This window comes from Alternaria novae-zelandiae (assembly GCF_023758075.1).
Source record: "Alternaria novae-zelandiae strain BMP 2774 chromosome Unknown scaffold_3, whole genome shotgun sequence".
NCBI lineage: Eukaryota > Fungi > Ascomycota > Dothideomycetes > Pleosporales > Pleosporaceae > Alternaria > Alternaria novae-zelandiae.
Genome location: NW_026056963.1, coordinates 1,471,845 through 1,496,687, shown reverse-complemented (window position 1 = coordinate 1,496,687; position 24,843 = coordinate 1,471,845). Strand labels below are relative to the sequence as shown.

General features: G+C 53.5%; 6 protein-coding genes across 6 annotated transcripts; 3 read left to right on the top strand and 3 right to left on the bottom strand.

Moving 5' to 3' along the window:
- Positions 1-12: 12 nt before the first annotated feature.
- On the top strand, positions 13-2,982 carry J4E88_002467 (uncharacterized protein; the record flags this gene model as incomplete). The annotated part of the gene is made up of 3 exons (XM_049396129.1): positions 13-156; positions 204-264; positions 494-2,982. 3 exons carry the CDS (start codon positions 13-15, stop codon positions 2,980-2,982), a joined length of 2,694 nt encoding a protein of 897 aa, XP_049258533.1.
- Positions 2,983-3,166: 184 nt separating this feature from the next.
- J4E88_002466 (uncharacterized protein) lies at positions 3,167-3,838 on the bottom strand (the record flags this gene model as incomplete). Its single annotated transcript, XM_049396128.1, has 1 exon — positions 3,167-3,838. One exon carries the CDS (start codon positions 3,836-3,838, stop codon positions 3,167-3,169), a length of 672 nt encoding a protein of 223 aa, XP_049258532.1.
- A 1,875-nt stretch (positions 3,839-5,713) lies between these two features.
- On the bottom strand, positions 5,714-7,369 carry J4E88_002465 (uncharacterized protein; the record flags this gene model as incomplete). The annotated part of the gene is made up of 2 exons (XM_049396127.1): positions 5,714-6,747; positions 6,799-7,369. The coding sequence occupies 2 exons, from the start codon at positions 7,367-7,369 to the stop codon at positions 5,714-5,716; spliced, it is 1,605 nt and encodes a 534-aa protein (XP_049258531.1).
- Positions 7,370-11,829: 4,460 nt separating this feature from the next.
- On the bottom strand, positions 11,830-14,037 carry J4E88_002464 (uncharacterized protein; the record flags this gene model as incomplete). Its single annotated transcript, XM_049396126.1, has 1 exon — positions 11,830-14,037. One exon carries the CDS (start codon positions 14,035-14,037, stop codon positions 11,830-11,832), a length of 2,208 nt encoding a protein of 735 aa, XP_049258530.1.
- Positions 14,038-15,633: 1,596 nt separating this feature from the next.
- J4E88_002463 (uncharacterized protein) lies at positions 15,634-19,039 on the top strand (the record flags this gene model as incomplete). The annotated part of the gene is made up of 2 exons (XM_049396125.1): positions 15,634-15,860; positions 15,910-19,039. The coding sequence occupies 2 exons, from the start codon at positions 15,634-15,636 to the stop codon at positions 19,037-19,039; spliced, it is 3,357 nt and encodes a 1,118-aa protein (XP_049258529.1).
- Positions 19,040-20,891: 1,852 nt separating this feature from the next.
- J4E88_002462 (uncharacterized protein) lies at positions 20,892-24,744 on the top strand (the record flags this gene model as incomplete). The annotated part of the gene is made up of 10 exons (XM_049396124.1): positions 20,892-21,225; positions 21,403-21,421; positions 21,631-21,962; positions 22,019-22,336; positions 22,398-22,407; positions 22,744-23,003; positions 23,056-23,355; positions 23,850-24,173; positions 24,230-24,601; positions 24,659-24,744. The coding sequence occupies 10 exons, from the start codon at positions 20,892-20,894 to the stop codon at positions 24,742-24,744; spliced, it is 2,355 nt and encodes a 784-aa protein (XP_049258528.1).
- Between the last annotated feature and the right edge of the window lie 99 nt (positions 24,745-24,843).

The window sequence follows — 24,843 nt, the reverse complement described above, 5'->3', positions numbered from 1 at the left end:
GCAGTACTGGGCATGAGGGTCGGATGGGTTACGTCTACCCGTCGAGTCTTGCGACACCATGTGAAGACTCCACGGCGCTTGCTGTCGACGCAACCACACCATGATCTGCTTTCCAAGGCCACTCGCAACATTGGCATCATCGCTCATATCGATGCGGTAAGTGTCGTCTGTTGTTAGTCGAACTCGATCTGATAGTTAAGCAGGGAAAGACAACGACGACTGAGCGTATGCTCTACTACAGCGGAGTGACAAGGCGAATAGGAAGTACGTACCCGTTGTAACACTTTTAACGCCATCCTTTCTTTTCGTTTTCAATTGCTTTTAGTCGACAGACATGCACTATCCCTTATCTGTCTCTATATTGATTCCTTTTCTAGACGTTTTGGAATTCTGACCAAGTGCTCCTCCCTCATTCAAGCTTAGCCATTACCATTTGTGTCGATCATACATCGATTTCAAGAGCCACATATAGATTGTATCTAACAGCTTACAGACGTCGACGAAGGCTCGACAGTAACCGACTTTCTCCCCGCTGAGCGAGCACGCGGCATCACCATCCAGTCCGCAGCCATCACATTCCACTGGCCTCCCCTACCACCAAGTACCCAGACTCCGCCACCGCCACCACAGCTACCAGCCTCATTCGACAATGTTCTGAGATCTTCAACTTCCCACAACATCAATCTCATCGACACGCCCGGTCACGCAGACTTTACTTTTGAAGTGCTGCGCTCGCTTCGTGTACTAGATGGAGCTGTATGTATCCTCGATGGAGTCGCCGGTGTTGAAGCCCAAACGGAGAAGGTATGGACGCAAGCTGGACATTACCATATCCCGAGGATCATTTTTGTCAACAAGCTAGACCGCGTAGGCGCCGCATTCTCACGAACTGTCAAAGAGATAGGCGTTAGACTGCACGGATGGCCAGCCGTCTGTCAAATCCCGTGGTGGAAGAATGGCAACGGCGATTTCGTTGGAGTTGGTGATGCTATCAACTTACGCGGTATGCTCTGGCAAGCCGGTGGCGATGGCAGAGACATTCAAGCTTTTGGGCTGCAAGATCTGAGTAAAACCGACGAGAAGTTTGCAGAAGAGATCAAAAAGGCGAGGATAGCCCTCGTTGAAATCTTGAGCGAGCATGACGACGTCATGGTTGAGCACTTCTTGGAACACGATGAAGACCACCTTGCTATTTCTGGACTACAGATCATGCAGTCATTACGCCGAGTAGTACTGCAGGCACCGCAGAAAGTCATCCCAGTCTTCACCGGCGCCTCTTTCCGCAACATCGGCGTTCAGCCCCTCCTTGACTCGGTCGTTGATCTACTCCCTTCACCACTCGAACGACCAGATCCTGAGATCAGCATTTCCAACCAAAGCAGCACACTATCAACTCTTCTAAGTGCAGCAGCGGCAGCACCAACAAAAACCACCAAGCCATCCAAAAAACAGCACCAAAACAACGGCGAACTAGCCATCGCAGAAGTCAAAAACCTCAGCGCCTGCGCCCTCGCCTTCAAAGTCGTCAACGACGCCAAACGCGGCGTCCTCGTCTACGTCCGCGTCTACTCCGGCTCCATCGACCGCGGCGCCACCCTCTACAACACCAACCTCTCCCTCGCGGAGCGCGCACCCCGCCTGCTCAAAATGTACGCCAATGACGCCGTCGAAGTAGACAGCATCTCCGCCGGCCAAATCGGCGTGATAACCGGTCTCAAGCACGCAAGAACCGGAGACACGTTGATCGTCTACCGCGGCCTCCAAATGAAAGGCACACCCCCAGGAGGTCTTCACACACTCCAACTGCGCCCCATCGCCGTCCCTCCCCCCGTCTTCTTCACCAGCATCGAACCGAATAGTCTCAGCGAACAGAAACACGTCCAAGAAAGTCTTGCCATCCTCCTCCGCGAAGACCCCAGCCTGCACCTTTCCATCGACGAAGAATCTGGACAGACTCATCTAGCCGGCATGGGCGATTTACATTTAGAAATCGCACGAGACAGATTACTCAACGATTTCAAAGCCAAAGCACGCATCGGAAAGATAGAAATCGGATACAGGGAGACAATTACCACGATGACGCCAACGGAGCCGTACACATATACACTAGATAAACTCGTTGCGGGAAAACAGACGAAAGCAGCTATAACTGCTTCTGTTGAAAGCGTAGAAGACAGCAACATAATCCCGCTTTCCCCCGTCCAAAACCAAATCGACGAACGACACGCCCTCTCAAACCCATTCGAAACCATATACCCCCTCCCAGACAACAACCACCTGCACATCCACCACCCCCCGCTCTCATCTCTCGACTCTTCGTCTCATAAACAGCACATCCCCGCTCACCTCTCCCTCCCCGGTATCCTGCACGCCCTTCAAGCGGGTACATCCGCGGCCCTCGCCCGCGGCCCTTTCAACGGGTTCCCCGTCGCAAACACACGCGTCAGCCTCACATTGGATGCGAGTGCGCATCTCTTCCCCGAGACTACGCCGACGGCGATATCGATGGCGGCGCGCGCGGCTGTAGGAGCGGGGTTGAGGGTGGCGAGTGAGGCGCAGCCGGCTACGCTTATGGAACCGGTTATGAATGTGACGATTTTTGTTAATGAGGGGAGTATGGGGGCCGTAGTTCAAGACATTACCTCCTCACGCGGTGGACAAATCTTATCGCTTGATGGATCCGACACGTCTGCCTCGTCTTCCTCGTCATCTTCCGACGACGCCCTTCCCCGCATCGACCCGCACCTTATTTACACGCCTCCCGACCCCTTTGCGTCGGGGACGGGTGATATGGGCAGCGGCTTGAGCGATAGCCAGAGACAGATTGTAGCTAGGGTGCCGCTGAAGGAGATGGTGGGGTATTTGAATCAGTTGAGGGCGCTGACGGGCGGGAGGGGTACGTTTGTGATGAGTGTAGATGGGTTTGAGAAGATGGGGACGCAGAGGCAGAAGGACGTTTTGGATGCTTTGAGGGAGTTTTAGAGATCTAGAGGGAGGGAGGGGGTGAAGGTGAAGGGGCTGGAAGGGGAGTGTACGAGTAGATGATGTAGTATAGAAAGTTGTGTATATGTATCCCAAACCATCTCAATGCAATATGCGCAATATGCTTTAAATCTATCCAGTATCACCGCCACCATATTTGCCTAGTACGAAACATAACATATGCTCACGCCGTAAGCGCACTACTCAACCCCAGTATCCCCATCCCCGCAAACGCACTAACAAAGCACAAGCGTCTCGAATTCGTCAAATCCAGACTCTCCCCAAGCAACTGCAAGCTCACCATCGCCATAATACCCGCCGTAACAGCAAACATGCATCCATAGATGGTATCCATGCCCTCATCAGCGCCGTGCTCCCGACCCCTACCTTGGATCTTGAACCACAGGGCTGCGACACCAGCGCCAAGGGGCTGACTGACACCACCCAGGACGGCAGAGATGAGCATGGCTTTCCAGCGAGAGCCGATGGCAAGGTAGAGGGGGAGGGCGAGAGCGAAGCCTTCGGTGATGTTGTGGATGAAGAGGGCGAGGAAGATGGAGAAGCCGAGGGTGGGGTTGGCGTGGTTGGTGGCGTAGGTGATGAAGCCTTCGGGAATTTTGTGCAGGGCGATTGCTGTGCTTGTTTGGAGGCCGAGGGAGAGGAAGGCGTTTGTTGGGACGTGGTGGTGGTGTTGTTGGGCCTCCTGGTCGTGTTCGTCGTGGCTGTGGCCGTGATGGTGGTGGTGGTCAGTGTGCGATGAGGTAGTCGAGGATGAGCGGCTGTGTTTTTGGAGGGGTTGGATCTCGTGTGCTGCGTGGCCATTGGTAGACGGTAAACTTGCAAAAGAGCTTTCCATGGTGGCTGGTCCGGACTTTGTAGGTACCAGAGGTGTTGTTTCGTTCACATCCTCCAACGCTGTTCGCCGATCATGCGGTCCCTGCGAAGTTTGGCTTCTGCTCATCCCAGATGGTCTTGTAACACTCAAACTGCCTAGAGACTTCCGTGACTGCAAGCGTGACGGCCGTACTTCACACAGATCACCATAACATTGCCCGTTGTCAGTGTCGTCACATGCCTTCTCGGCACCGACAATTAGTTGCGAGACTTTGGATGACAGCGTCTTGTGAAGCGATGGTCTCTGAGGTAGGGCGGCTTTCGAGTTCACGCTACTTGTTCCGTACGAAGTATGCTCGTCATGTGCGTGGGCGTGCGGAAGACTGAGCGGCTGCTCCTGCATTGGTTGGTGAGAGTGCGATTCCTCTTCTTGGAATTTCCCCTGTTCTTCGTCATCGTGTTTGCTTTCGCAGTCGACAACTGAGTGCGGAATGTACTGGTGCAGTATTCCGGAAAGGACTGAGATGCCAAGAGCACCAACAAGGAAGCACCCGATCAAAGTCAGTATCGCGTTCCTAGGTGACATGCCTCCCTTTTTCAGATAGTTCTTCGCGGAAGGAAGCATGCTGTATAGTGATGAGAATATCTTGAAGTCGCGTCAGTCGAACCCAAACAGTGCTCACGAGCTCCACTCACCATAACACCAAAAGAAAGACTCAGTCCCGTCGACAAGAACGCGTTACTCTCTTCAATCCTAAAGTTCCTCTTGCCAGGAATATATCGCACAATGAGGTCGACGCATATTATCGAAGCTAGCCATCTTTAGCATCTCCCCTGGATGAAGTTCTCGAAGAATCCCGGTCGATGGGATCAACCGCGGGAATAAATCTCACCTCCAAATGTACATGCTGTTTACGCGTTAGCTCATGTGCTCCCCGTGAAATCCATGCAGCTTCCCGCGCGCAATCGTCAATCATACCTATGCCGCTGACCGCAGTCATGATCCACCCACGCGTATCGTTATCGAGAACCATGGTGCCTGCCTGCAGGTACACACTTTGGGAAAATGACGTCGTTATGCCAAGCTCCTTGTCGCTTTCACGGGTAGGGGATAGTACGCGGAAATGCAAAGGCGATCAGATTGTTCTAGAGAGCGGGCGGCAGGCGGATAAGAGATGATGAAGTTTGTATGTACAAGAGGGTCCTGGTCAGATGAGGCGTCTTCTTCGCACCGTGTTGGCCTCCTAGCGCGTCGAGGACAGTCAAGGAAAAATCGGGTTTAGCGGCTTGGCGATCGTGTGATACTCGCGCGCGGTCATTGGCTGGAGCGAACGAGGCCGGGGTGTCGCGTTTCGCCTCACGTTGGATGACAGCTACAAATGGACGTATAGAGGGAGTGTCAGTACTCGAGAGTACAATTTGAGGGTCTCAGAAGGACCTCCAAAGGACCAGAAGAGGGTCCTGGATATAAGATGAAGAGTGCATGAGAGGCAGAGACACTAGTGCCCAACAAGGAGGCGGTGTATGAGATCAGACACGTGAAGTATGACATCTGATATTGTGTGGCTGACAATCATGAGGCTACTGTGACTGTGACTTTGAAATTACGACTAGATGAGAGAAGAGAACAAGCCTCCACCTTGTCGATGAACACGTATTAAAGTGTTAGACCCAAAGTACTCCTAAGCATCCTTGACCAGCGCGCGCTGTGCGGCCAAGGACGTTGCTCCCTATCCGAAGCATGTTGGTGACCGTAAAGGTAAAATTCTAGAAAGCTCGGTGAGCTGCCAACGCCGTGTTTCCCATCCATCCCGCTATGCATAACAAAGGAAAATTTTGAAGTACTAAATGAAGGCCGTGAGAAAGAAGTCGTCGTCGATGGTCGTGTCTCGAGCGATCAAGACTGGGGAGGCCTCGGAATTTGGATCTTGCTCCACGAACCAGGGCCGTGTTCGGGCTTCTCGTTGATAACAAGGAGATTAGGCGATGAGCAATAACCGCCAGGCTCTGCTCTCCGTTCCTGCTCAACGTAGTGGCCTGCACGATCGGCTTCTGTCGCATTTTGTGCAAAAGCCGCAGCTGGGTGGTCGTAGATCCAGACCTTGTCCGTTACGAGTTGCCCTGGCTCCTCAGCGAACCGGGCTTTCTTATCAGGGAAGCCCACGAAGTAGTTGAGAATGTCGTGAATCGGAGCGTAGAGGCGTTCCGGGCGACGAATGAAAGAGAGCCAGCTCAGCGTCTTCTCGTCGTACGCTACTCGAACGAATGGGTTCATGTATATCCTAGATTCCGCAGGTCGGCCTCTTCCAGACATCCGATACTGTAGATCCGCGTGGATCAAACAGCACTCGGAAGCCTCCCAGAAAGTTTCGTTGTCATGACGGAAGCGGAGCGGGAAGATGCTGTGGTTAGGCGTCCCATTCTGCGGGTTGGCGGGTTCGGGCTGGACTCCGGTCTCTGACTGGAACCATTTGGCGTCAAAAGCCACCATGCCGCCCCAGCAACTCCGTACCCGTACCGCATCTTTCCCTGCGAGCACATCACTCCTGCTCGTCCCTGTCCCTGCGCTGGTGAACCACGGGAAGAAGGGCAGCCCGGTGATCATGCCGTCGAAATCGCGCGTCGCGAAGCGGTCGTAGAACTTGAAGGGCATGATGTGGTCGACAGCGCATGCTGCAGCGTAGTCTGCCCGTCCAGTCGAGTCGATGTTGGTCGCGAAGAGGAGCTGCGCAGCTTCCACGGGATCGAAGTTGACATCGTTCAGGTACAGGACCTTGTCGAATCTAACCCCAGGCTGGTCGATCGGGGCGAGGGCTCGGTTGCGCACTTCTGCAAGGAATGCAATGCGCTTGAGGCGTTTCTCGCCATTGGGTAGCGTAATATGGGGGAGGGAAGCGAGGTCGAGATCTTCGGATACAATGGTCGAGTTGCCTGGGGGTTGTTAGCGATCTTTGCACGGCGGCACGAGGCGAAGCGTCTCACATTTGACCTGGTCGCGGAACGAATCCAACGACTGCTTCGTCACCAAATCTGGATTGTCCTCATATATGCTCAGATGCACATTCTCTGGTCCCAGCAATTCCACCAGCTGCAGCACTTCTCTGCCCCATGCGCCAGACGTCAAGTCGCCCTTCTTTTCGGCGAGCGAGGCGGCTATGAAGACCTTCTCGTTGTAGGGGTTCGCGCGCCCAGTGTCCGTGGCTCGCTTGCGTAGCTCGTCGTAGTGTGGAGGCCTGACTGTGTAACTCGGGAAGAAGATGCCGGCAACCAGCACTAGGACGATCAAGAGGTACGGTACGGAGAATAACGTCCAGTACAGGATCCGTAGAATGGAGCGCTTTCGGCGGCGCGGGGTGACGTAGTGGGCGTATACGGCGCGATCCGACAGCTTGTTGACTGCATTAAAGCGACTGCTCAGCCGGTTGAGCCAGGAGCGCCGTGTATTTGAAGCCTCTTCATCTTGACCGACAACAGCTTCCTCGCCATCAACATCGAGGGATTCGCGCGGAACCAGCTCATACTCGTGTATGGGCCGGCGGGAGGGTTTAAGCATCGGAGAGTCTTGGGGGTCGAAAGGGGCCTAGTTAACTCAGGTCCGCGGGCGCCATCAAGCGATGATCGGGCGCAGGGCTGCAGTGGAGGCGTTTTGTAGCGTTGACTACAACCACAGCGGGAGTGAGTGTTTGTATATCGGAATGGGAAGCGGCGGGAAGTAGTGAGTGACAGCAGTTGGCACAACGCAGCGAGGTTCCGCTTCTTGGGGACGCGCAATTCACACGGACTCGCGACTGTTTGGTTGGGGTCACCCATCGCACAGGGTCCAGCTCCCTGACGACAGCCCTGGAGTGGAGCTTGCCTTTTCCAGCCGCCAGCACCAACTCTAATCACGACTCAGTCCTGGATAGCCGTTTCGAGCGCCCGACCTGAGCTGATCGGACCAGAGGCTAACCCTCCGCGCTGCGAACTGCCCACATCACAGTCGCACCACGCCCCCAGAGCAGAGCATGTCGCGAACCCTCTCACTGGCAACCCTCCTCGGGAACCGAGACTGCTGCATCATCATCAACATCATCAACAAACCTTAGCCAGTCCTGGCGGCTGGGCCTTCTCTCGGTGATTAGTACCGTCATCAGAATCTGCACATGGGTGGCTTGGCCAGATGCTCGGCCTCTTGGTCTTCGGTCATTTGGACGTCGATGCCACAAGCGAAGATCCATCTCCCGGAATCGCGCGGAGCTTTCCGTCGTACGACGCTTGTAGCAGGCGCGTACCTGGCAGCGTATCGATATACGAACGCGTGTATACATTTGCACTGCCTTACACTACTCCACAGCCCTCAAACAACTGGCGCATGCCGTTGCGCAGACGCGTTATGCCTCACAATCCATACTACCGTGATTGCTAAAGCTTACACAGCATACTCGTCACATCGCTTGATGCCCGTGTCTTACGACGTACGTGATGATATCTGATCCAACTATTGGTCGTCCCCTCATGCAGAAGAGCATCTGCCACGCTAGCGATGCAGCAACCCTGGCTTTGATCCTCCACGCTCGCAACACTATCCCCAGTCCCATCCCACCACTACTCACCTTTGTCCAGACTCGACACGGCTGACCTAGGCGAGCTGAGTGGACTTCGTAATTGCGAAATAGGAGACAGTGGCGCAGACCCAGTACTAGCCTTCGGACGACCAACACTGCCGGAAGCCGACGGTATCTTTGGTGCGTTCAGCTGCCCCTCCGATGATGGAGTACATGGTTCCTCAACTACCGGCACCGGCATGGGGGAGTAGCGGGGCACGTCTTGCGTTGTTGGCGAACGTTCCTGAGGTGGTTTCTGCGCGGACGGTCGATCATTCCATCCGCCGAGTTTCGATTCTTCGTCTCGGGCACTAGCAACGACCCGTTCCCTTTCGTTCCTCGGACTTGTGTCGTCGTTTAGCTTCGTATTGGTCTCTTTCGGTTCATATCTTTCTTCTCGCGGCTCGTCCTGCCTTCGTCCCTGGTTCCTCGGGCTCGTCGTCCGCTGTCTCCACCGCTCGTACGTCCGAGACCGAGGTACGCTAGAGCCTATTACAATAATTGTCAGCATACACTCCGTGGAATAAACGAGACTCCAATCTACAAACGAGCAGCGGGATCAGGGTAGCATTACTCGGTGCGGGACGCGTCCTGTTCGTGTGCAAACCCCATGGCCTCGCTCTATACCCGCTCATCGGCGTGAAAGGGGCGTACCTGGCTTGATTGTCTAGTCCATCCGCCCCCGTTGTGTCGCGCATCCATTGCCGAGGATACGATCGAGGCGTATTCCACGCTCTCGTTGCTGAGTACGGATGCGGTGGGTACTCGAACGGCAACGTATCTGCGAAACCAGGCGTTGCTCGCGGTATTGACTCTCTTGGGACTTCTTGCGTGGCGCCGGACGGGTCGCTAGAGCATGACGACGACGATGACGACGATGGAGGCGCTGCTTTCTTAGGCGCTGCTTCTTTGAGCGCTTCCAGCACGATAGGCGGGTATTCATCGCAAATGTGGATGAAGTCGACTTTCTCATGCCGACGAGGGCGTTTAGCCGGGGATTTTGGCTTCACTGGAGGAGTTCTGTGATGGTTGGTCTTCGGCACATCCGTACTCATCGTCTCTGCGTAGGGCTGTCGATGTGGATACCGATCTCGAGGCTGGTACTGAGGCGGATACTGGATCGGCTCCGGCATCGTAGCGGTCGTCTGCTGGAACGGCTGTTGCGGCACTCCTGTCGGCATAGCAAAAGATGGCATCTGAGCCGCCACTTGGTTCTGCCATGACACTGGCATTCGTTGCGTTATACCCGGATGGTGGCACACAAAATTAACGCCGGGGCATTCATCTTGCCAGTCACCCGGAGGATAATATGACTGTCCGTACGGTTGCTGTTGTTGTGGCCCACCAATCTGCATCACTGGCCTAGCTCTCTCTCCATCTCTTTGTCCCGCCCAATTCCCATTGCTATTCCCATACCCCACTCTCTGACTCTCCACATCTCTCCCCTCATAATACTTCCTCGTCTGCGATCTCTCACTCCTTCCTCTCTCCCTCTCCCTCTTTGCAGACCTTGACCGGTGTTTCGACGGCTCTCGGTACCTTTCCGACTCCCGCTGCTCCACTTTCTCAACATAGATAACAGGCGGCGGCCGCGTTCGATTTGGAAACAGGAAATGGAACCAGTGCTCAAGTTCGTAACAGCGCTGGTGGATGTAGCAATGGACGTACCAGAGACCAAGGTAGACGAGTGCTGTGCCGAAGATACCGGCGAAGACGAGGGCGATTATGAGGTTGGTCGTCGCCATGATTCTGACTATATGGCATGTACTCTCGTTAAAGCTGTAAGTGAGAAGAGCGCAACCCTAAAAGAAGTCAAGCACGGAAATAAAACTGCAAAATCGGAGCAAAGAGGATGTAGGCACGACTTTACATTTTACCATCATCCCAAATACAGTCGTACAGACTAGCTCATAGTACGTTTGTCGAGGACTAACGATGCAGCAAACTTCCGACATGCCGTGCAACACCGCTATCCAAACCTCAAAACACGCACTGCCAACACAATAGCCGCACACTCCGCAACACTTCTTTAGCTCTGTAAGCTCGTTCTTAGACATGGTCTGTCACGCAGCGCTTGGGAGGTTGTCTAGCTGCAAATGGGGGCCAAAACCTTGGCTGTTGTAAACCGGGGTGTGGTATATGCAATGTGTACGGGAGGGACAAACGTGTGTGACACTGTAGGCGCTCGTGTGAGTGTGATTTGCTGCATGAGGAGAGATATGGGGAGCGAGCGGGTTGGACGTATGGTAGGCGTTGTGTCTTTGGGGGATCCGTAAGTCGTGGTACTGGTATCTGTGTTTGCTGTCAGCGTCTGAGATTGGTATTGGGATAGGATAATGGTTGTTGACATACCTGATATCGCCCAGATTGACTCTACCAATTACCCTTGACGTCGTTGCCACCTCCCATATCCCATCCTGCTGTTCCTCCACCTCCTCCGGTGTCCCATCCTCCTCCTGCTGCTGCTCCTCCTCCACCTGCTCCGGTGTCGTCCCATGCGGGAGCACCTCCATTTCCACCGCCATTGCTCTTCGCTGCTCCTCCGCTTTTTGCACTGGCACTCTTGGCTTTACTTCCTCCAGCAGTTCCATTTCCATCCCCCTTCTTACTTCCCGCGCCTCCACTCTTGCTCTTCCCTCCCGCACTCTCCCCCGCCCTTATCTCCCCACCTCCACTCCTACTCCTACTCTTACTCTTCCCCCCCGCACTCTTACCACCTCCCCCTCCTCCTCTTATCCCAGCCTCAGCATCCCTACTATACCCCAATTCGTGAACTTCCAGATCGATAGCCCGCCGACAGCTCTTCATGAGGTAGTAGCCGAAGAGACAGCAGAAGAAGGTTATGAGGACGAGGGTGAGGATTATGGCGTGGACGTAGTACATTGTGTGACGGAGCGTGAGTGCGTGGATGGTGTTGGGGTATGGGCGCATAGGTTGCTGAGTGCGTGAGTGGGTGAGTGAGTGTGACGCCAGTGTGTAGTCTTCGTATGGAAGAACAGTATAGGCGAACGTGTACGATAGCAGCGTCGAGGAAGAAAGCGTAGTGGTGAGTCCGAGTGTCAGCGCGTTCTAATGTCGCGTTGGTATCGGAGGCCCGCGGGCGGCGTTGCAAAGCGCGAGACGTACTGCTCTTACTGTGCGGTCGAAGGCATGGCGCGTAGGTCAAAGTAACGCGAGTATGAGACACGCGTGTGGAAGCGCAGTAATGGCGGTTATTGTATAACTGCCATGTTGCGATATGGCGATCGGGGAGAAATCGATCTTCACCTTCACTTTCACTTTGCTAGAAGAGATTAAAACACATACAGTCATGTCCAACGCCACATTTTGAAACATTCCTCCAGAAGAGGAAAGTGGATTAATAGTATTGATGTTGTCTAATCATCATATATTTTGTTACACAGGAGCACAGTATTCACTGCCCCAACATTCACTCTACAGCAGCAGTCCCCGCCTCAACAGGCTTAGGCATCTCTTTCTCACCCCCACTCGGCGTAGCAAGAGTAATGTTCTCCGCAGCCGCCTCATTTTCTCCACCCTTTTCCCCTTCCTCACCCTTCAACTGTTCCTGCACAGGCGTCTGCACCTTCGCAGCCGGCGTAGGTGTAGGCGGCGGCGGCGGCTGCGCGACAACCTTCCTACTCGGACTACTCATCTCCCAAAACCTTCTCGGCACGTTCTTCGCCGGCGGCATACCCAAAAAGCCTTTTCCACCCATACTCTCCAGTGGTTTGGCTCTGCCTCCCACATAACATCCCAGATCGCCGCTCCAGACGAAACCGCCTCCGACTACACCTCTCAACACGCCGAAAGCGCGAGCGTCGCGGTATGCGATACCCGTTTCTGGGTCGCGGTATCGGGCAATGGTGTTGGTGATAGGACAGAGCTTTTGTCCTGGTTTGAGGACAATCTCCGGCTCGGCTTTGGGCGCGGCGTTCTTCCGGGGTGGTTTTGGCGGCGCGATGAGGGTTTGTTGGATGTAGTTTGCGGCCTCGGCTGGGGTCCAGTTGAAGAGTGCTGTGTAGAGTTGTACTAAAGCTGACTTGTCCTTTTCTTTGAGGAGCGAGGCTGCTGTTCTGGCTCGCGAGGAGGATGTTGGTGGGGCTTCTAGGTTGGGGAAATTGGAGAGGATGAGGAGGTTGCGGAGAGCTCGACGTATGACCTTGCGTCGCGGTGGCTGAGGGGGTAAGGCGGGTTTTTGGAACTGTGCGAGGAGGGCTTGGGGGCCGATCGCGGAGTCGCCGTTTTGCTGGGGTAGAGAGGGGTGGAGTTGGTTGAAGAGGGCTGTTTGTGCGTCTGAAGGTTGATGCTGTTGATTCTGGAAGGAAGAGGCTTCTGTAAAGGGGAACGGAGGTAGTTCGTTGCCATGCATGGGCTGGGATTGCTGGTCTTGGGCGTACTGATCGATGCCATAAAGAAACGAGTCTTGGCTGGGTGGTGCGAACATTACAGTGCTCGGATGTTGCATGCCGAATGAGCCCATGAACACATCGCCGCCTTGAGATGCTGCTGCTGTCCAGGGTTGTTGTTGTGAGTTATCTTGTTGTGGGGGCATGGTTGCGGGTATTGATGATATGTGTGTTGAGCTACTGAACTGATCCAGAGACGGAAAAGAAGGCTGTGAATTATCTGCATGGTTATCTGGGGATTGTACTGGGAGCTGTGTAGACTCTGGCTGAGTTGCCGTCTCCGCAACTGTGACCTCTTTGTTGAGCTTCTCTTCCAGCTGCTCCAGACTCGGTGCGTCCTTGCCTGTGTACTTGAGCTTATCATCGACCCAGATGCCCGGCCCGCTGTAGTATCGGTAGAATGGTCCATCGATCTGCCGGTTCTTCAGGGCATCAATCTTGGCCTGCCTCTCTGCTGCCCTGGCTTCCTCTGCCTCTTCCCATCTGTGCAGGGTTTTCTTGTTGATGCGCTCATTCCGAGCAGCCTCAGCAAGCCTCTCGGCCTGCGTCAAAGGCTTCTCCTTGGACTTCATCTTCCGCGCCTCTGCAGCCTTCATCATAGCCAGGGTGTCATCGCGCCTCCGGTCCTTCTCTTTCAACTTTGCCAGCGTGGCATCCTTGTTTGCGACTGTCTGTTTGCGCATCGACATTCGGACCGGGCCATCCTCTTCGGTGGGTAGCCATGATGCCCTTTCGGACTTCTTCTTGGGTCGCGGAGGCGCAAGCGTGGGCGACTGTGTGCGGGGGACGTCGAGCTTGACCTTCTTGCGTGCTTGGGCGGCGACTCGTGCAGTGAAGGGATTCGTCGTGGCTTTGTGCTTCTTATTACGCTCTTGTCGCTCGGCCTTGCGCAGCTCCTTCTCGCCCGCCTCGTCCTCGTCGGCATCGTCATCGCCCTCTTCTGACGAAGACGAATCCATGTTGTAGTCCTCCTGCTCATTGACATCACCGCCTTGAAACTCCTCCTCGTTCGGAGCCTCCTCCCACTCCTCGCCCCATTCCTCCTCCTCGGCCGATTTGGCGAGCAGGATGGACATGCGATTGCCGGCATTGGATCGCTTGGCCCTGGACGTGACCATGAGCTCTGCGGGCGCTTCCTCTTCGCTCTCATCCTCGGATGCCTCCGACTCGTCATCGTGATGTGACGGCGGGGCATCCTCCATGGCTGCCTGGGGTAGCTCTTCGGACATGGTGAATTAGGAGTCCGGCGGCAGGCGCGAGGGCGGCGGGGAAGGTGCAGACGAGGCAACTGGAGCCTGAGGCAAAGCGAGTCGGACGGCAGCGATCAAGGTTTGGGCCAGGCTTTCCAGAAGGATTCCATGCGACAGCGACACGGATTATGCGCTCCAGCTGTGGGGTGAACGGTTGGCAGCATGGACTGCAGGGCGGCGGATCCGTCTGAAGTGCGGTATTATGCGGATTGTTTCAAGCGGCGTGATGGCAGCATGTCGTGAATTGCGGAATCGAGAGCACGCGCCAGCATGACGCGACGGGCCATGGAAAGTCGCCAAGTCAGCAGAAAAGGCTTGGCGCGGCCCGTCTGCATCTGAAACTTAGTGCGCCTATGATAGAATCAGATAGATAAACGTCGTTCCAAGGTACCGCACCATCGGCTGTCAACGCCTCACTAAAGCTCTTTGGGTCTGCGTGGCCTGTCAGCCTGTCTACTTCAGGACGTGCAGCACAAGGCATATCCGCCGTGGTCTGACATATATGTTTTCTCGAAGGGTTGTTTCGACTGTGTGGATGCTGCGTCGAGGCATTGCAGGGTCGTAGTCTGTTGTCTTGATTGCGTGCCACATTGTATGCTAGATGATAGCAGAGACTCAGTAATGGCGTACGCATCGGGCTCAGAAAGTCTAATAGGCCGTTGGTATGCATGCAGGACCCCAACGCACCTCCATCCATGTTTAGCAGCAGCAGGCCAATCACGTCGCATGGCCGGGCAGAGGCACACAGTGTCCACGTCAGATTCTGGAGTAACGGACTTTCTCGACGCGCCTCTGTGTTTCAGACGCTGGCGGGCATGCGCTGCTCTGTCCCGCGGCCACCCACTAAGGACACAATTGCAGGACGCAGCCCTGGAGCCACCCGGGCGCCCTTTGTGTGCCCCTGAATTGTACAAAAGCAAAGCACCGCAGCCGTGCCATCGCAACCTCACTCGCCGTTGCACTTAACAGCCCACCTACAACCGTAGCCGACCGCGCAGATCGTGCCGTAACCTGTAACGTGCTTGTTCTGGCAGCCCGCCCAATTGAGCTAGTTCCCTCGTGTTCCTGGTGGCTCCCCATTTCTATCAAGCGAACCTCACCATTCATTCCCTCGCAAGCATCGCTCCATCGCTCATCGCTCTCTTGCTCCCGCCGCGACAACTAGCTGTATCCGCCTCCGCACGAGCTCGCATGCGTAATCGGCCCTCGTCCGCTTAATCCTATTACTTCTGTTCTCCAGGCACTCCGGTGATCTGTCTATTCCGCCCGCCTGCTGCTGTACAGCACCCGTACCATAATCGACACCCGCCCAGTCTCCGTCACTCCTTCGCGGCCTCCAAAGCCGTCGAGCTGCACCACCGCCCCCGGACTGGATCCAACCCGTGTCGTCGTCTTCACTGTACACCAGGCTGCGCTGTGCTGAGCCCGGTCTTGCTGGCAATAATCCCTCGCCTCACATTCCTTTGGCCGGCACCAACCCTCCTTCGATCCCTTACCCTGGCTTTGGTAACCGAGTCACGACGACTATTCTTCCCTATTAGACTACCACGGTCACCGCAGGGTCTGTAATCCATAATGGCTCCCACCACCAACCGCCCCGAACACCACATCAACCTCAACTACATCCCCCAGCTGCCCCAGCCGCCGCACTCGGGCTCCTCGACGGGCAACACGTCGCCTGTCGAGCCGCCCAACAGCGGCTCTCTGCGCTTCGCTGGCAATGCCCCGAACCCGCTCGGCAACGCGAGGCTCGGGAACGGGTCCCCGTCGCATGACTATGGCGGCCGCCTATTTTCCAAACGGTATGTCGCACCCTGAAACAAGTTCCGACTCGTGCTAACACCCTGACAGTGCACGCGAGATTCAGGCACAGGAGGGCTTAACTCCGCAAATGTGGGGACCTCCTACCAGCGGGAATTCCACGCCGCTGCGCGAGACCATCCCCGAGTCCCCCAACAGCGAGAACTTGAGCTTCCCCGACTTCAACAACGCCGTGCCAGACACCATGTCAGCTGCACCCGCTCCCAACCGCCGTGCCCGCGCTGGCACCCTGCCCTCGCGCTTCTCCCCCTCCGCTGCCCCTCCCGGCCTCATGTCTGGCTCCTCGCTGCTTCCCAAGAGCTCCCGACCAACGCCCTCGACGAGCCCCTTCAAGCCTGGGCCAGGCACACCGACCGACAACTCAAGCTTCAACGCGCTTGGGTCTACAAACGCTGCGGCCAAGTCTGCACTGCTCTCACGTCTGCGTGCTGGCTCAATGCCTCAGCGACCGGGTGGCTACCTCCCTCCCTCCAACTCGCCGTTCGGCAACTCCATCTTCTCGGGCGGCTGGTCCAACCAGCGTGACCGTAGCAGCACACTCCAGAGCATTGCCTCGGTGCCGTCAAACGGACAAGGTTCGCCAAGGTCTTCCTTCTCCCGCGATTCGCTCGCCGACACCGATGTCAAGACCCTGGACTACCTTGGTCTAGTCGACACCCCGCAGCCTGCACGAGCAACCCTGGCTCCGTCCGACATCGAGCTCCTCCTTGAGAGCCAGAGGAACGCGAACAACCAGAACTCCGGTGGTGCAAACCGCTTCCGTTCCTACTCTGTCAATGCCAAGGAGAAGTACGCCGAAGAGGAGGAGGATCAATATGGCGCATACAGCGGCACCATCACTCCTGCCGAAGCCAATGCCCTTCTCATTCACGAAGCTGTTCGTCAACACAACCTCGAAGTCCAGGCCTTTGCGAACCTCGCCTCCAACGCGCGTCCACGTGCTCGCACCGCCGGCGTGCTAGATGCTCCTTCGCGGGGCATGATGCGGCCCTACTTGCCCGCTATGGGCCGATTTGACAACGGCATGGGAACTGGTGACTTGACTGAGGATGCAGAGTACAATCTTACCGAGGCTGTCAAGAAGCTCCACTTGCCTGGCTCAAACCTCGGCGACGATGGCACTCTGGAAGGACCCACTCGCTCGCTGTGGCTTGGCAACATTCCATCTTCGACCACCGTTTCGTCGCTCCAGGTCATCTTCGCTCAGTACGGTGGAATTGAGTCTACCCGCGTCCTCACACACAAGAACTGCGGTTTCGTCAACTACGAGAATCTTGAGAGTGCAGTCCAGGCAAAGTCAACTTTGAACGGAAAGGAGATCTTCCCTGGTGCTGGCCCCGTCCGCATTGGATACGCTAAGATTCCAAGCGCAGCAGCTACGCCTGGCCACAATGGTCTGTTCCCTTCACCGAGTCCTGACCCGTTGTCAAAGGCTCAGGCTGAGGGCACAGCTGGCTCTGCCGCCGCTACCAAGGTGGCCAACATTCCCGCGAATGTGCCTTTGACCACCCCAGAGCTCAGCGACATCCGCACCGACATCATCCAGATTGTGAAGGAGCTGGGCGCCACCGACGACGAGCAGTCAAGGATCACTACCAAGGTTGAGAAGGCTGTCCAGTTCAACAACTACGTCGACGAGATCCCATCTGTCGAAGAGCCGAGCCACACTCGCATTCACGACGCTCCTAGACTACGAGAGATCCGCAAGCGCATCGACAACGGATCCTGCTCCAAGGAGGACATTGAGAACATCGCCATGGCCATGCTCCCAGAAATTGCTGAGCTGTCTTCTGACTATCTTGGAAACACAGTCGTGCAGAAGCTGTTCGAGTTCTGCGAGGAGCCTACCAAGGAAGCCATGCTTCGCGAGATCGCACCCCACCTAGCCAAGATTGGTGTGCACAAGAACGGAACATGGGCTGCGCAGAAGATCATCGATGTGTCCAAGTCGGAGACTATGCAGAAGATGGTCGTGGATGCTGTCCAACCTTATGCTATGGCTCTCTTCCTCGACCAATTCGGTAACTACGTTATGCAAGGCTGCCTCAAGTACCAGAAGTTCAACGACTTCATCTTTGAGGTCATGCTGGGTAGACTCTGGGATCTCGCCCAAGGTCGATTTGGTGCCCGTGCCATGCGAGCTTGCTTGGAGAGTCACTATGCCACCAAGGACCAGCAGCGCATGGTAGCTGCTGCAATCGCTCTTCACAGCGTGCAGCTCGCAACCAACGCGAACGGTGCCTTGCTCCTGACCTGGTTCCTCGATACCTGCACCTTCCCAAGGAGGCGTACAGTCTTGGCTCCCCGCCTAGTCCCGCACATTGTCCACCTCTGCACACACAAGGTTGCATACCTCACCGTCCTGAAGATCATCAACCAGCGCAACGAGCCAGAAGCTCGTGACACTATCCTACAGGCACTCTTCTTTTCTCCCAACGACCAGGTATTGGAAAGCATCTTGGCCGACCAGAACTGCGGTGCCACCTTGATCTTCAAGGTACTCACCACTCCATTCTTCGATGAGCAGATCCGTGCGGATGTAGTAACAAACGTTCGCAACGTTCTTCTTCGCATCAAGGCGCAGCCCCAACAGGGCTACAAGCGACTCATGGATGAGGTAGGTCTTTCCACTCGTGGCGGACCTGGTCATCGTGAGCACTCCGCAACCCGCCCAGCGTCGAAGGACAGCATTGCGTCTGGACCGCCAAACCCTGGGCAATTCTATCAGGGAGCGGCAGCTGGCTTCGACCCTGTCGCACTCCAGCGCACAGCAAGCATGGACTCCAATGGCTTCGAGCAATACCCAATGGGTGGTGGTCCCATGTACATGCCAAACATGCAGGCCATGAACAACCAGCAGCAGATGCAGTACCAGCAGCTCCTGGCCCGACAGGGTCAGTTCTACCCTCAGATGAACGGCTTCCAAGGCCCCGTTCCGGGCATGGATGCCTATCGCAACGCGTCGCCTGTTGCAGGCCCCGGCAGCTTCAACGGATCACCGATGATGCAGCCCGCCAACCTTGCCGGTCAGGGCATGCCCGGCATGTACCCTCCTTACGGCATGTACATGCCACCCCAGCACCAACAGGCGGCTGGAGGCAACCAGCGACGTGGCAGAGTAAGCAGAAATGCGTCCCCTGCTAACAGCGTCCGCCGTTAACATCTCTTCAGAGATAAAAATCGCCTCGCCCGAGGGTTTAGATTCTCATCTCCTCTTAGAATTTACTGTGTTGCCAGGAAAAGCAGCACTATCTTCCTGTATATGATTCGGATCTTCACCTACTACGCATCTGCTAGCGAGCATTTTTTTGCAAAGCGGCATAACACCATACTTGCCATGTCTTCTCCTTTGCTGTCCTCGGACTCTTACGATTTTCATATCTTTTCTTCACTCAATCGGCACATGGGCTATCTGTTGGCCGACGATCGTCCTGTCTCGTCACTCGCTTAGCCACCTTGCTTGGGTGTTTCGGGGCGTACTCTTTTGGAGCTTGTATGTCGTTTCGAAATGAAGAGGAGCTTACCTTTGTGGGCTCTTGTCGATCGATCGGATGATCACTGTATCGATATGAATGCGCATATGAGAGTCTGGTTGGAATGATAAATGCGACTGGTGACGCCGCAAAAGTACCGTTACAATGGCATGATGATTTGGATTTGGGAATATGTGCACACCGATCTTCTGTCTTCGTGGACTGCAATGGTGGATGGAGGTGCGGGACCGGGCTCGAGCCTGCGAGCTAGATAGAATCGAGGCCTCTTTTAGTCTACCATCGTATTGTCGTCTTTGTGTTATGACAGTCAATGTGTGTTGTCATGTACCACCCAGAAAGTGAGTCAATCAACGGTATCGTGACTCTTGCTCGCGCACGTACAACATCCTGAGCAAGGAACGCATATGACTATCCCGCTGGCTCATGCTTTATCGTGACGTCGTTACAGTCACTTGGTAGTATTTAATCACATACACGCCTAAACCTTTCCTCTCTATCTTCAAAACATTCTATCCCACTACTGCAAGTCACTCAGACCTCCAATGGATCCTCCCGAAAGCAATAAGAATCTGCCTGCTGCAGAAACGCAGGAAGTTGCCGAAGCGCAGGAAGTTGCCGAAGCGCAGGAAGTTGCAGAAGCGCAAGAAGTTGCAGAAACGCAGACAGTCTGGCCTCTACAACATCACTGGGAGGGGAAAATAATAGCCGGCTATACAAACTCCGAGAAGCTGGGAGAGCTTCACGAAAAGCATTTCCCAGAATTCTACAAAGACAAGAACAAACGCAAGGACGATCACAAGTGGGACCCCATTGAGGTTAAAGGTGAACGTATGTTGTACTCGTACCAACGTCGCGACGGGGCGGCTCGGGATCTCAAGAAAGAATTCCCTGAGTTTGAATGGCCTGAGGGAGACGTGTGGGGGTCTGGCAGGCGTGAGTTTGTTCAGGAAGAACTGCTTCGGACAGGTGTGCTAAACTTATTTGCAGTGCTTGAAGAGATTAAAAAGGCGCACCGGTCATCCAAAGATGGACCAGCAGATGCAGTATCGAAAGCGAAGGAAGAAAGTGAGGGAAAGAGGGAGGAGAAGGAGAAGCTGGAGGATGACGCTGAGAGTGGTTCTCTACATGAACCTGATCATCTCTACTATGCCATTTCTCGCTCTTTGACTTAGACGTTGATCGAAGTCGTCAACTCTACTGCACATGTTCGATTATCTTCGCGCCCACACACTCTTCTTCACCAAGTCAAGGCCTTAGGGCGTATAACCTGTGTGCGCTTTGGTGACTGTGTACCATCTTAAGAAATGCGTGTCATCAGGTATCACGAGGTCGAAGCTTTGTCCACTACAAGACTCATAGTGGCAGTCACAGCGCGGCTAACGCAGTTATGCCGTCTTCACCACAAATCGCTGCACTCATCTATTGAACCTACCATCTTCACGCAGTCTATCTTCTTTACTGGTAGCAAAGTCTAGAAATATAACCCGTAAAACTATCGCCTTCGAAACTATTGCGACAATGGGTTCAGCTGCAACAAAACAAACTCTCCCTACGATCAACGAGCCCGAGCCGCAACTCTACGTCGTAAAGCTGAATGAACAGTTTCTCGGTTTCACGAACTGCAAAACCCTCGCCCGCACAACGCGAAAACTACAGCGCTGGGGCTGGTGGAGTGATCCTTGTGATTTCAACATTGAAGAAGTCAAGAACCGGGAAAAAATATACGGGCGCGTGATAGACATCCGTGGGCCTCGTATAGATCTTGATGAAGTGTATGGGCCTGAGGCCTTCAGGACGGAGAGGAATTTGGTCGATGAGTATAGGAGGGAAGATGCGTGGGCGACTGAGTACTGTATGTATGAGGGTATTGGACTTTTTATTGGGGTCGGGCTAATATTTAGATCAGTGTTGGATACTTTGAAATGGTTCTTTAGGAAGCATCGGGAAGAATGGAGTGACGAGGTGCGGAATATGAGTACTTCGGTGTCATACTATCATGAGTCTTAAAGCATATGTTGACTGATTGCAGTGAACAGTCATCACTTCAGGTATCTATTATGGGGAATTTTGGTATGTGACTAATGCATCAAACACTCATACGTTGCGCTAACATCGTTGCAGTCATGGTGTAGAGCTGTACAACTTGTTATACTGCCCAAAAGCTTTCTCTCTCGCTCTTCGATACCAGGATACCTTTTATAATAATTCCTCGCATACTCTCACTACAACCTCTGATTGGAATCCGGAATCGACCTAGACTGATCATGTCCGCGAAAACAACAACAGAGCTCAAGCCACTCATGGTGAAACTCTACACGATAACCTATCCTATCAAGTTCCCCGCAAAAGGAGAGATTGCCGACGAAAGCACGGCGATTGGCTACACGATTTCTTTTGAACTATGGGATTTAATTAGGCGGATGATCTGGTTTGCCCACCCCCGACCACGAGGATGGAAAGTTGCGGATATGGTCAAGGTCACTGAGGAGGATGTTGACAAAATATACAAACTCAAAGATGGCGGGGCCGTAAAACCTCCCGATGGATGGGAGGAAGAATTGGGAGAGGAGGTTTGGATCACTGCCAATTGTATGTCAACTCACGCAAGGCTACGTATGAGTGGCTCTATGAACTGACGTATGTAGTAATGGCGAGAGTGGACGCCGCCAAAGTATACTTCATAGGATACGAAAAGATACCCGACACGGATCTCGAGGACCCTTACGAGTTCGGCTACACAGCCAAGAAATACATTCTTGACAAGATTAAACTCGTCTTCGGACCGCTTGATACTACTTTAGAGCCAGACGAGCCAGGGTTCTCGGATAAATGGATATATGGCATTATTCTAGCAGAGAATGAGGATGAAATCCAGAAATGGCAAGACGATGACGGAGGATGCGTATATCCATTCAAGGACAGTGATGGCAAGGTTGACAGCCAAGGGTGGATTACAAAACGCTGTGGGTTTCACTTACAATGTTCAAAAGGGTACCATAAAAGTAGTGCTAACACATATTCTAGTGTATCATACGTACGTAATGTCTGAGAAGAACAGCCAGGGAAGATCGACGGCCTTTATACCGGAAATTATGAAAAAGGTGTGGGTAACGATGAAGGGTTTGGTGGAATGAGTTCAACCGACCGTGTGTCTAACCAAATTTACCTTGTCACTTCTTGCTCTTTGACTCAGATATTGACACGGTGGTTCAAGAGTCACTGGCATGTGTAAGACTTCGTTGCACTCAAGAGTTACCGACACTATCACCAAGCCTTTATGTACCGCTTGACTGCACCACACTTCATTTTTTAGGTTACTGATACTTACAAAAACGATGCCAAAAATCTACTTAATCACCTATCCGAAAAGTCTTACAAAGGAAGGCATCAACCCCAACGAGAAGACGGGAGTCGGCCTCACAAATCACAAACCCCTGGGAGAAGTCGTTGCCAAATCCGCCAAAGCCGCTCAACATCCGGGTGTTGCAGGATGGAAAGTTGAAGTTCTATTCATCTCGAACCACGCGGCTAAGAAAAGAAACAAACGCAAACTAAAAGACGGAAGTCTCGTAAATATTGTTCGTGGGAAGTGGGGGTCTGATGGTAATGGTCGGTGGGCTACTGCTGGGTGTACGTAAATCACGAGAACCCACCTCATGTTTGGCTGCGCTAATGTGTGTAGTGATGGCACAACTTGATAACCTCAAACTTTACGAGGTTGGATACTGTAACAAACTCATTCCAGGCTTGCGAAACGATTTCACCACCAGCTACACGAGTAGTGACTCCATCGCCGAGGGTATTGAGTTCATCTTGAAGTCGCCGCGGTCACCGTATTCGCTGTTCGGTAAATGCGATGCGATAGTCTTTGGGAACGAGAAAGAACTCACGAAATACCAAAAGAGTGACGGAGGATGCATGCGTCTCTTGACAAAAGACCAGGATGGAAAGGTTGTTGACGATGGATGGACTACGAATGGCTGTAAGTTTTTCTTGCAGTGGTTGAGAACGTTTCAGAGAAGCTATTCTAAACAACAGTCCAGTGTTTGCCGTATGTAAAGTGGCTGCGAAGTTGATTCGCGAAGAACAAGAGAACGGAAGATGTGAGGCTTCATGCCATTTTGTTGGGATGGGTGGTTCAGCTGCATACAGTGGTCATGAGTGCAGCGACTGGAGGCGCTATCTCGAGTTAAGATTGCCGGTAGTTAGTAGATGTTAGTCAGACTATACTGTTAGCTTGCACCGAAAAATGACATTGAAGTTATTTGTCGAGTATAGATTTCACCAAAATTCACTGTGACTACTACCCCTTGACGCATATTTCTATCGCAGTTACTAGTCACAGCTTAAACTATGACAAGCATTCTCGTCATCGCAGTAATACCCGCCATCCCAAAATTAGGAGTCACCATCGCAGTCATTGTGCAGGTGTCTACCTGCATATGTTCCTTGAGCACTTCCTCCAACTTTTCACAGCACCCAAGAACACTGCTCGCTATATTTACAACATCGAGCTCTCCATTCTCTTCACCCACTCATCAACAATGTCTTTGTACTACAAGATACTCTACTTCTTAGACAATGATGAAGTCACCTCGGCAGTAGGCTATACAGATTCCTTCTATCTTCATGACCGCATCGATGATTTGGCAGAGAGAGGAGTCTGCAAAGGATGGAAAGTCGATATGGAAAATCCTATTCCAAAAGATCAGATTAGGGACTGCAAAGAGCTTGACGGTGGATTTGTAAATATCGATAAAAGATGGGGTTTGATCAAGAAGCGACGGGCTACTGCTGGATGTAAGTAATGTCACGCAATATGGTACAAAGACTCGCCAAACTAATACTTTGTGTAGTGATGGCAAGATTGAACGAACTTTGGATATCGATCGAAATGCATAATGTCTACAGAATCACCTACCGTGACGCCTCTGGAGACGACAAGATCGCCTACACGAATAGCGACCAACTGATAAACACATTCAAACTTATCGTGGAATACCTGCCTGAAAGGCTATGGGCATGTATGCTAATTCCTGTCGACAACGAGGATCAACTCAAGAGACTTCAATATGGCAACGGCCGTGGATGCGGACGCCATATCCGGGATGTTGGGAGCCGTTTCAATACTGTGGAGGACACCAAAAGCGCAGTGCTCCAAAATGATGACGATGACGACGAAGACGAGAACATAGAGGGTGGAGACGATGGATGGTGCACTACAGAATGTAAGTTTCATTGGAAGTATTCACGCGAGATGGGAAATATGCTAACATAACCTCCAGTGCTTCCTTTATATGATCCGCTCGGGCGTGAAGCGATCGAGCGCTGGACAAGCGACAAGGCAAACTATCCAAAGCCTGCGAAGTAATCTGGGGCATTGAATGAACTGAATGTAGATGCTACAGGATAGTAGAGCAAAGACCGTGTTACCAGAAGATGGCTCTCGATGGTAGTTATCTGGACGAAT